The sequence below is a fragment of the Colletotrichum karsti genome (genome assembly GCF_011947395.1).
Source record: "Colletotrichum karsti strain CkLH20 chromosome Unknown Scaffold8, whole genome shotgun sequence".
NCBI classification, from domain to species: Eukaryota; Fungi; Ascomycota; class Sordariomycetes; order Glomerellales; family Glomerellaceae; genus Colletotrichum; species Colletotrichum karsti.
Genome location: NW_024065908.1, coordinates 659,811 through 671,891, shown reverse-complemented (window position 1 = coordinate 671,891; position 12,081 = coordinate 659,811). Strand labels below are relative to the sequence as shown.

General features: G+C 53.3%; 2 protein-coding genes across 2 annotated transcripts; one reads left to right on the top strand and one right to left on the bottom strand.

Annotated features, from left to right (window-relative positions):
* Positions 1-599: 599 nt before the first annotated feature.
* On the top strand, positions 600-2,461 carry CkaCkLH20_03338 (uncharacterized protein; the record flags this gene model as incomplete). The annotated part of the gene is made up of 2 exons (XM_038886057.1): positions 600-1,183; positions 1,237-2,461. 2 exons carry the CDS (start codon positions 600-602, stop codon positions 2,459-2,461), a joined length of 1,809 nt encoding a protein of 602 aa, XP_038748566.1.
* Positions 2,462-6,433: 3,972 nt separating this feature from the next.
* CkaCkLH20_03337 (pre-mRNA splicing factor clf1) lies at positions 6,434-8,728 on the bottom strand (the record flags this gene model as incomplete). The annotated part of the gene is made up of 1 exon (XM_038886056.1): positions 6,434-8,728. The coding sequence occupies one exon, from the start codon at positions 8,726-8,728 to the stop codon at positions 6,434-6,436; it is 2,295 nt and encodes a 764-aa protein (XP_038748565.1).
* Positions 8,729-12,081: the final 3,353 nt, after the last annotated feature.

Genomic DNA, 12,081 nt, shown 5'->3' with positions numbered 1-12,081 from the left:
TATGTGAGGTCGTGTAGATGCTGTACCTGATCGTGGATGTGTTTCGGGAGCGCGGTATCCGCGTGGCCGCTGAAGCAGAAGCAGTGACGAACGAGCTGTCCCTTGTGTCCGCTTCAGGTTAGCGTATCCGTCGTCCCAAGTCCTTCCCCCGCCATGCTTGGCCCGTGTGTACTTCTGTAAGTTGCACGTGACACGGTAGTACAGATACCTACCATACCTTACTTGCGAATCGATCTAACAAACTCGCCATCGTCACCCTCAGGACTGATATCTGCAATGTCCAAATGTATGAAATGTCTCTGCACTCGCCTATCGTACTTTGAACAAGATGACAGTTCAAGCAGAAGACATGCGCTATATCAAGACCTGCATCTAAATCAGACGACAACAGGCAACAGTCCGGGGCCAAGTCTATGTACTTAATATGAGTCTTCGCTGTAGACTCATACGGCGGTCCCAGTCTACATGCATGCGTGGGTAATCTCGCCTAGCAGAGGTATATAAGCCATCAAACAGACGGCGTCTTCGATGAAGCTTTGCATTTGACGCAACTTCCCACCTCGGCGCGTATGACTTTTCATGTCAGCCCATTAGCCACCATGTCGTCGTCCCCCGGCCCTCAGTCTGTCAAGAACCCTCTCGTCATCACCAGTCTCCCCCCAGAGCTCGTTATGCGCATCATAGACCTCACACACCCGTCCGACCACGTAAACCTAGCCTACACATGCAAGAAAATCGCCCAATGCTCCAGTGCCGTCCTCCGGTGCCACCGCGAAGCCCACGAAAAACGGCATACGGTCTCGGATCTGCTCCCTGATAGTATCCTCAATCTTCTACGGAGTATCGTCTGGGGAGGCAAGGATGCCATCAGTGCATGGCATACTCGCTTCCTAGAGATATGGGGACCGCGTACAAAATGGGAAGAATGGGTGCCGTTTATGCTCGAGCCGCCTGAGCGGTTCGACCAAGCTGCGTTCCCTTGCAAATTTTCTTTTGATGACGGGGAGGTGGAAGATTACATGCGTCTTCTCGAAGACGAGCTGCATCTGACCCCCGAAGTCCGGTCATCCTGCGAAGAAAGCCTGAGGAGCGGCCAAGATGACGTTCTCAAAGTTCTCGTCATTGCTCTCTGCCCTTACCTGGAGAGCCTGAAATACATCTGGACCAAGAATGACGGCGATGGGTGAGTTCGACGACACGAAGAAGGGATGCTGGGTCCTAATCCATATGTAACAGAGACAGCAGCCTTCACCGACTTGCTGCAGCCATCGCAGCTGGCAAAAAGGAAGGATGCTGGCCGCCGGGCCTTTGGTCTCTGCGCGAAGTCGCCGTCGGCGTGAACTCTGGAACCTGGCTCGACGAAACTCCTGACGAGGTCCGATACTTTCCAGAAACCCTAGCAGAACTTCTCAAGCTTCCCCGGATTGAGTCGATTTACTACCACGGCTTATTCCTTGGGTATGATGGATATGAAGATGAGTATGATAGCCGGCAGATCAGGGAGCGGCGCAGAGGCATGCCGCACCCAGACGATCCAATCTGCGACCTCACACCCGGCTGCTCCTCTGTGGAGCATCTCGTCCTTCACCACTTCGGCGGGGTAGACATGGAAAACTACCTTGAAGCTTTACTGGCTGCCCCTCGCGCCCTGAAGTCTCTCGCCCTTCGCGGGAATGATGGATACGATCCGTGGAGCAACATCCAAGACGTCGTAACGATCGTCCGCGAAAGACACAGCAGCTCGCTCGAGAGCCTGATGATGTACAACGCTAATATGCTACACGGCGGCTTTGGCTGCATGCTGTACAGTCCCGATTGTGTCGGTCTGCAAAACTTCACCAACCTGCGTCATGCGTATGTGGACCACAATGAGCTCACTGAAGCGAGTTTGAGCGTACACGCCGAGGCTTTCACAAATCCAGGGGCACATAGTGATGACGAATGTGAGAAATATCTGGAGCATGTCATCTCGCACTTTCCCAAGTCGATGGAAGTACTGCTACTGGCGGGCTGGCGCGTGCACGAGAACGCCATCGCCACGGAGAGATGCATGATCCGCCTCATTGAATCCAGGAGATATCCGAAACTGAAAGCAATTCATATCCAAGACAACAGTACATGGCGGCCGAGCGAGACGCTGCTCTTCCAGCGGCTCATCGAGGTTGGCCAGCGGTATAACATCGACATCGTGACGGCCAGCGCGGGGAACAGGCAAAGGATCCATCAGATTGACTTCCATGCTCCGCCCGACTACTACGATCTTGCTTCGGGGCCTCACGCTCGGGACAGGGATCACGGCGAATGGGTTTTCAGTCCTTTTTCGGGCCGATGGGAACCCAAAGGCTGTGGGAACTGCGGGAACTGCGAGGAATGTTTTTATGTCTACACCCGAGAAGCGTGGGAGACCCGGGGTGCGGTCGTTGATCGGACTCCTCAGGAGGAGTCCGCCACCGCCAAATGACCATGCTTAGCGGTTGAGCCCTTATAAGGTGTGAGAATACGCAAATACTTCTACTCAATATCATTAGCATTTTCTCATCCACAAAGTTCATGCCAGTACCTCAAAAAGGTGGTGACATTCGGGGGCAATGGCCTCCTCACTCATCTTCGCTGTGTTTAAGCAGCCGAACCACACCACCCTAAGTACAACTTCCTCATCCTCTCGGCCCTTGAAGGCACTTCTCATGCTGAACATCCATAAGATGTTTTAGCCCGAACTATCTGTGAAACAGCAGAGATGAAGACAAACGCCCACGCATTCTAGACAGTTCACGAGCCAGAGACGAAGGTAGCACAAGACAGCCACGTCTGGTGAGACTTCAGCTGGAAGCCAGAAGGACACGACGCCTGGATCGTACACAAGATGCCAAATCAAAAGGTTAAAGGTTTCTATTCATTCTAAGTAAGCCTGGGAATGGTTGATTGATAACGAATCACGCTGGCACTCGCTTCATACCGTGCTCTCGGAAAAGTCTTTGTGGTCTGAGCGGGGAAAATGAAGGCTGTTTATTTCCCCATCACTGTTGGCCAGAAAGGAAGTAGGGACAATCTCAAACTTCGTTTCCGAGATTTGCTACATCACAACCATGACACCTCAACTCATGACGGCGTCGGAATATAGTGTGAAGCTGTAATGTTGAGAATAGGACGTTATGACGGAGGGGCGGATTCTAAGTCTCGCTGGGCTTTACCCTCCCACATTGTTCCTTGTTGATTCATCGACGATTAATCCGAAGCCAGAGCGTCATTCTCGCCCACAAGAGACTAGGTAGGGGCTTAACTGTCTTCCATTCACTGGGGATGGTCAAGCTCAAATACACTAAGCACTAAAGCAGCCACTATGTTATCTACGTTTGTCAGATGCCAGTTGAGCAGAAGAAAGGGCAAAATCATATAGTTATATAAGGCAAAAACTGCTGTTTGAGTTAATAGTCCCATGCCTGTCTACTCTGTTCTATCTGTTGCATGTTGCTGGTTCTCTCAAGCATACACATTCTTGTCTTTTACCAGGCAAGGCATTTAACACAAAGGGAAGACTAGCGAGTGAGGGATGGGTAGGACTGTGAAGACGCACTTAGGATACTAGACACTTGGATATTGGTTGAATATATAAGTTGCCGCGCTTGTTGTGAATGAGGGTCTTAGAAAGACGACCAGTCTTCTTCGGGGTCACCGACTTGGATTGATTTGTGAAGAGACGCAGGCCTAAGAAACAACATCAGCTACCAAGCCATATCCATTAAGTATCAAACCCTAAACTAAGTGGGTTTCTCTCACATTACTATTAATAGCATATTCCAACCCCTAATATTCTAGAGACAGCAGTAGCAGATAGAAGAAGAAGCTTCCTATAGATACCTAAGCAGACTAACAGCTAGAGGAAACGGGTGGGGAAAAGAAGGAACCGGACTTTATAAGTACGCTCATCAAAACAAACCCAACAGCTGTTGCTATTCTTAGATAAGGACAAGCAAGCGGGAATTTATATCAATTCAGCTTTAAACGCTATCCGCACATCAACAATCCCACGTATAACTAACATGCGTAAACTGAGAAAATAAGCGTGCACGTCTTTCTGTGTTACTGCTATGATAAGAGTAGAAGTGACATAAGTTATTAATCCTTCTCAATCTAGTACCTTAACTTTAGAGCCCAATGTCTAAGCTATTTGATGCTAGCTGCTCTCCTTCTCTTTCTCTTTCTCTACAATAGGAATGTCATGTTTTGCTAGCCTCTTGCCCAATAAGGGGTTATTTTAGTGTTTATATTAGCATCAGCGTCTACATCTTCCTCTGCGTCTGTCTTGTGAGCTCCCCCAACAAGCATACACACAGAGTAATGCGTATGTTCTATCTAAATAGCCCAGGGACAGCAGTGCCAGACAGCAGAAAAGACGCATCACAGATAAGAGACTCCTTTACGCGCCCATCACAAGCGCCTCACAGCTGGAAAGAACCATAGTAGACTTTTAAGTCGCTATGTCACAACAGCAGTACGGGGAACAGTAGTAGCCTGTGAGGGGCTCACGTTACATAAAGCTGACATACCTTTATAAGAGTACCAGTCTATAAAAGCTGAACACAGCTCAACATCAGCACCAATAGTCGCCGCGCATGAAACGCAAAAGGAAGCACACTAAAGACATCTCAAGCATTCACAAGGTCCTTAAAAGCCATTAAAAGGACAAATAAGGACTCGCAACTCAGGAGCAGAAGGGCGAGGCCAGTATTGGGAGCCTCATTTACAAAGTCATCCACGTGTGAGCAGGGACTCTAGATCCCCAGTAGAACAGCACTCATAGCAGGTTGATAACCTAGGAAGCTAAAGATCACCATTCTCAGTCTCCTCTTCCCTCATCACTGCCATCATTCATCGCGCGGGTCCTATACACACCAAATACGCAGCGGACGGTAGTCACCAACATCTTCCCTACGGCAGCAACAAGACGCAAGAGCATGTTATCTATATCGCTCTATGCACAAGTGAGACCGGAAGCACAGAGCAGAGCAGAGCAGAGCAGAGCAGAGCAGAGCAGAGCACGCCGATTTCCCAAGGACACAAGCTTGTTGCCGCGCTGGTTCCTAGGGACCTACACAAAGACACGCTTGCTTATCCACCAAGGAACCGCTCTCTTTGAGAACATTAAAGGCTTTCGTGGATCGGTAGGTCTCACAAGCAGTTCAATGACATACGCCATTAACTGGGAGAGGAACCCTTTGACCTCACGTGGCCCTATAGATCACAGCGAGGTATCATCATTCTCTCGCGCCCAGGGGTCTACTAGGCTGTTTGGGGGTTTCCAGCTACAGTAAGTCGGACTCGTGTCAGATTCTGTCAATGAGCGTGAGGAACACTTACTTTATTACAAAGGGCAGCCGTGACGGTAACAGCAAGACAAGAGCATCTGGTCAAGAGGGTGGCTGAGTACCATTCACTAATGAGGCATCAACGAGGTGGTCACAGCGAGGGAGCAGCGCAGTGTTTGTAACTTGGCAAGCCATCGATTGAACAGCCTACAAGCATGATGAAATAATACAGTAATCCACACCCCCCCTTTTCATCTTCATCAGGATTCAAACAACAGTCAACAACCGCCCCTCTCCTCCCTCCACTGTTCCCTTTCCTTCCATGGGCTCCTTCCTCCTTCCTCATCTTCCTTTCCTTCATATCAAATGGGGTCATGTGAGCGCAGCTGAAGAACCACAATACCACACAACAACACCCTGCGATAGAAGGCAAAACCCCTCAACCCCCTTTGGATGTAACAAAAAATTGGTAATTACATTTCAACCAAAAACAAATGCTTGGCTTGTGTGTTTGAGAGTTCTCTGCGATATTGGTATCACGGAAACGACTGACTGCGAAGGGAACGACCTGTCCCGGGTCTCGCTCTAACAAGAATGTACAGAAGAGATGCTTAGAAGGGAATCTGAAAAAGTAAATGAGAATGAAACATGGAGGAAAATTCGGGGAAATGGAGAGAGAAAAAGGGAAACTATGTTCACGAGCGGATGAAGAGAATTACGCCGCCCGAGGGAACAAGCCATGCCTGCGGTCGTACGAAGGTGAGAGTGAGAGCGAGAGTGAGTGAGAGATGGATGTGTAATGGAAATAGTGTGCGCGGCGAGTAGTTAGGTAGGCGATAGGATAGTAAGGGCACGCCGAGTAGGTTTTGGTGTCTACAAGAGACGATGTGATAATATTGGGATGTGTAACGAGTGTTGGACTTTTGAGTGCTCTAAGCCGTCTATGCTGGAATGCAAAGGCCCCCGCCGAAAACGATGCTCCGGAAAGACCTGGGTATAAAATGGGAAGGACGGATCATGATTTTTGGATGTCGTGAAGCGCCATGGCTGAGAGCGGAGCTCGGAGTTGCGCAGGGGCGATTAATGTCTCGTCACCGCCATGACTTCAAGAGAATCGCAGGCTGCAATTAGCGCTGGTTTAGCTTGGCCTTGTTGATCTCGCCGAGGTTCAGCCAGCTCATGTCTGACGATGTTGACGCCATGGCGAGCGGGGGCTGCTGGCTCACACCGCTGGGGTGGCCTTGTTGTGGCCTTGACGGGATGCTCGGCGCCAGAGACGTAGGGTAGAGGCTCTCAGCATAGACACTGCTCGGGGCGCGGTCGGCACCCCAAGGTTTTTTCGAGCCGCCGATGGGGTCCCAGGTATCGCGGACACTTTCGGGAATGCCGCTAGAGTATCCGGATGACGCGTCCGACGTGGGCCGTCGGGGAGACTCAATCTTGGCAGACACTCCGTCCCTGAAGGGGATCTGATTTGAGTAGTCCGAGACAGTTGGGCTGCCCGAGACCACGCGGTTGAGTTCCGGCCGGCCATCGTGCCGAATGGGCGGGACAGTGGACAGATCCTGGGTGATGAGATGGAGAGGAGGGACGGTAGCAGAGTCTTGAGTGATCCGGTTCTTGTTGGAGTAGTGGGAGGTTTCCGAGTCGACGGTGGTTCGCTTTGAGTTACCAAATCCGAGGATGTTGAGGGCACTACCGCCGGACCAGTATCGGTTCCAACCCGAGCTTCTGCGGGTTTCACCAGGGCGGCCGGGGTTTCCGCGAGTAGTCGGCCGGGGCTCGACGGTGTCAGCAGCGAAAGACACACCCTTCTCGTCGCGGGAAGGAGGTGCCAGAGAAGGAACTTCGTTGACCTGGGGCATCGGCTTGCTGATGGTGCTCTTGAAGAAGCTGTTCGAAGAGCCACGCTTGTAGTCGCTGCTTGGTCCGCGAGGAACGTTGTTGGCGCTCGACTTGGTGCCGTTGGCCTTGCCCATGAGAATCGCCATGGAGGAGAATGATCCAGCCGAGTCGGATTGCTGATGCCCGCGGAATCCAGGAGCGGGGCCGAAGTCGTTGCCATAGCCCATAGCGGCCTTCTCATCAGGGAAGCCTCTCTGACCTTGTTCAGGGTTGGGCTGGTTCTTGGCACGGCGTCGTCGCATAATGAAGAGAATCAGTCCAAGGAGAATCATGATTCCAGTGATGGTGCCAAGCACAATACCGAGAATGGCATTGGCACTGACGGGTGCGCCAACAGCGGGCGCAGCCGTCTCGGAGGATGCGGATGATGAGGCGGAAGCAGATGCAGAAGCGGGGGCGGTAATGGCAGAGGAAGCTGAGGACAGCGAGCTCGATGACGACCTCGAAGAAGTGCTGCTTGTCGTTGTTGACGAAGCACTGGTGCTGCTAGTGGTCTCGCTAGTGATGAGCACTGACTGCTCACTGAGCTTCTGGTTTGCATCTTGCCAGCTGTTCTCGCGGGCGTTGAACATGCAAAGAACATCGTCCTTGTTGCCTCCGGCGAAAACAACGAGTCCACTCGAGTCCGAGGCAAGGGCGTAGTTCGCACGAGTTCCCGTAGGCGCCAGAGTGCTGTTGTAGCTAGGCCAGTCGGCCAAAGTCAAAGAAGCGCGCTTCACGATCTCTGCTTCGCCTCGCGTCGTCTTCTTCGATACAGCAGCGGAGTTCGCAACCGGCTGACCAGAAGCATCGAGGAGGACCATGCGCTGAACGTCGTTCGGCGAAGTTGACAGGTCGAATGTGTACAAGCTTTTGCTTCCGTCATCTCCTTGCATCATCATTGCTCTAATTGCCGAGGTGTCCTTCAGAATAGGCTGGGCGAGACTCGCGCCGGAGTCAGTCCAGATGGTGTCGGGGTTGAAAAGCATGACCTTCTGGTTTGCGGTGCTACCTCCAACCATGACTGCCTGGGTGTCGGACCAGGTGAGGACGATCGGGTTCACAACGGGTGGTGCTGTGGAGGAGTACGCGCGGGTATGGTAGGGCGCGGAGGCTCCCACCACGAAAGTCTGTGTCGAGGGGCCGGAGTAGCCATCTTGGCTGCCACCGTAGATGACGATCTGGTCGGTGCCGGGAAGATATGTCGCGCCGTGAAGGAGACGTTCTTGCGTGACCGCGTCTTGCGGTTGAATCGATTCCCACTTGCCCGTCGCGTAGGTGTACTTTTGAAGTCCCCGGTAGTCCGCCGATGTTCCCTTGCCTCCTACAATGTAAAGTCCAGCCTGGGAGGCATCCGTAGGATTTGAACCCACGCAGACACCTCCTGTCACCTTCTCACCCTGGGTCAGAGTCTTCCATTCCGCTCCCTCCTCGAGCGCGAGCGACTGAAATGCGTTTGCAGAGTACGTGTAGAGAACATTGTTGTGGATGACGGAGCAGATGTTGTCCAGAGCGACGGGGGGCTCAGGGAGCGTCATCGTGTCCGTCTGTCGAGATGAGGTTGCGTGAGGTGAGATGAGGTCGTGTGGGAGTGTTGATGATGGATCGTGCACTCTACCATAACATGACGTGGATACCTCTTGCAACAGAAATCGTGGGGAATGAGAGTGGTTCTCGAGTCGAAATGCTAACTTCGTCACGAGATGTCGTCCTGATCAAATAAGGCCAGGCGAGTTCGTTGTCCTAAAGTCCTGGTAAGGGATGCACCCGAGTGAGGGCCGTCGAGGCTTCGAGCCGGAGTCCAATCGTTCGCGATATCGAAGTGAGGTCGTCGAGAGCGGTCCCAAACTTCGCAGGACGTGATGCTGATGATGAGAATCGGAGTGGTCCTGAGGGAACAAGAAACCGCGCTTTCAAGTGTCGTAGACGGGATCGGTTGCCCTGGTCTCGGGTTTGATCTGCAGAACAAAGTTTCCGGTGTTCCTCTTGAGGGCCAGTCCCGGGATAGGAAAGTTGAAGAAATGGCCCGTATGGCTAGACGGGTTGGGAAACAAAAAGATTCTTAGGTCTCCTGAATCCTGAAGGCCTTTGTGTCGCAGGATTTGGGGGTGGCCAAGCGGAGACGTGTTCGTCGTTGGTCGGATTCGTATGTTGGAGGTTGTGTCGTGGGTAGGTCGTATCGCCCCTGGGCTATTACTGTTGCTCGTGTCGGTCGGTCGGTTTTTCGGTGGGAAAATGGGTTGGTGAAGCAAGGACGGGGCGCATAGAGATATGCGTCGAGTATCTTGCGGCGTCACGGAATCGAAGAAAGGCTGACAATGAACGACTCTTGTTTTTCCTTTGCGAGATTCAACGTTCCAGACGATGAGTAGCAATTCCACCTCGAGAGAGCGAAAAATGCACACACGGCACCGGGGGAGAAGAGGGAGAGAGAAAGCAGAGGAGATTCGAGTGAGTGAGTGAGAGAAGGAGAGGCGAAAGGAAGAGTGGTACCTCGTCTGAGAGCAGGCCCACGCCCACGTCCACGTCCAGTCCACGCCGCCTGTGCCTGGGTGGTGCTGCTGCGGTCTGCTTCTGCGTGGATGCTCTTACCAGAGAGGACTAGGAGCCGACCAGGGACAGCCCAAAGTTGCAGGCGAGGAAACACGAGGCAGGGATTTGGGGAATCGTGACTGGGGGTCGCGAGGAACGTCCTGGTTGCTCAGCCGGGGTGGCTTGGACTGATGATTGACGAATCAGACGGTCCAAGAGCCATCAAATTGGGCCAAGGCAGGGTCCCCCAGATGAGCGCCAAAGTAGACGACGGGCCAAGAATACTTGGACGGGTGGTGAGACAATGCGGTGCCGCCAGGTACAGGCCCAAGATGCAGCTACCCTGGGGCTGCATCCTAGTCCAGCACGAGATTGAAAAAGGGGGTGCCGGGGTATCTGGCCTATCAGAGAGTCCAATCTCGCCTGTTCCTGGCCCCCGGTGGACATGTCCTTCGTCGTCTTTTGGTGGCTTTGACGCCGGTCGACAGTTGACTCTGGGCTAACGGTTGAACGGCCAGCAGTCAATCACTGCGATGACAACGGGCGGACCTCTTCTGCTCTAGGCCCAGAAGCGTTACCTTTCGATGTTACCATCCCGCTAGTGCTGCTTCGATGGTGATGTGTATTGCAGTGTAAAAGGAAGCAGAGACGCGCGCCGGTAGAAGAGGTAGAAGAAAGCAAGTCAGCCGTTGCGTCTCGTTCTCTTCTTGTTTCTCACGCCGACCACCGCGTGAGGCTTATCGTGGCTGAAGCTCGTGTCCGGCCAGGTCGTCTGACGGTACGGACAGAGTTCCGCTCTGCATCCAGCACCCAACGGAGAAGGGGCCTAACACCAGACGACCAGAGCGAACGGACGCATCACACCAGACGACGGCTGACTGACAGCAGCGATGGCACTCATAGCGCAATTCCACCCGTTGGTTGTCACGTCGATTGGACCGGTCCCAAGCTGGATGACGGATCTGATGGGAGATGTCGATCCCACGCGTGTGCTTTGTTGCTGATCGCGTTGCTTGCCATGCCTCGAAGGATGCCCGTCGCCTTCTGACGTCGGACCACTCAAGTAATGAAGCAATCAATCAAATCCACGATCCCCCTCGCAGCAGACAGTCGATTGACGAGACCGCCAGATCCGAATGGTCTATTGGCCAAGGTGCAGTGGTCCAGTCCACAGGCGGATGCCCGCTCCCCGTTCTCGGCCTCAATAAAACAATATCGGGATGCCTGCAGCGGGCCGGCCAAGAAGGGGGGGATCTCTTCTGCACCGGGTACCATTGTAGGCGAGGCGTGGATAGCAAGAGACTGGCGTCATAGTGCACCACGGCTCATCAAAGTTGGACTTGTGCTAGACGATTCCGTGATGATTATCCGTACCGCAGGGCTTTTCGGTGAACGCAATAGGCCGGGTGCTTGTGGAAAGTGAGAAGCCGTGGCCGGGCAGACGGGAGAGCGGCGGTCATTCAGCAGGTCGTAATTTTGCAAATTGGGGAGAGCAATCAAAGATGATGCCTGTCGGACGAGATGATGCGCGACCAGGCGAGGTCAGATTCAGGAATAGCGCGGGAGACGGCCACGCGGTACGGAGTCGGTTTGCGTGCTTTCACCTTTCGGTCGTGGGGCCAAGCCGGTCTCTTCCTGGCCCGACAGTGAGCCTGCCCGTTCTGGTGCTGATTGCTGAGATTGGAATGGGCAAGAAAAATGCAGTGAAGGCAGGGTTTCCATCGTCAGGAGAGGCGCGGAAGCGGTGTCTGGGTGTCTGAGGTGAGAGATGCCAAGATGGAAGTTGCGAAAAAGCGCAGGTGCGAATGCAAACATGCTGGGCGTTTCTCCCCTGCCCTTGGCGCTGGAATTGGATGCAAGTAGGTAGGTACGTACCTCTCCCCTCCAATGGCATTCTTGCTGAAACGCGCTAGGCAAGTGATCCCCCTGCAGGAACCGTCGATGCCCCTGAGCCACTCGAGAGAGCGTGTGGCCCCACCAGCTGATGCTCCCGTCTTTTTTACAGCTGCCAGATCCTCGTTGACACCTGAAATCTTCTGCCTTACTCAGCAACACAGTCAGCTGCAACCTGCAGGAATCAACACCACCGCCTCATTACCAGCTGCAATCTGCACGCTGCACTTCACCTGAAGCTTGCTTGCAGGTGCCAGGACACCATCACTCAATTCGAGGGGAGAAGGTCCTCAACTCGCAGCATGGCGCCCCGGTTCGAAAACTCCTCTTCTCGGCCCCCAGGAGCCGACGAAGTTCCCTTTTTAAGAAACGTCCCTTGCCTTTCTTGAGCGTCCCACTCGCCGCAGCCCGAGCATCCTGCTTCCCTCACTTCAGCTGGTGCAGGCAGGCGAGAATAGGCCTGCAC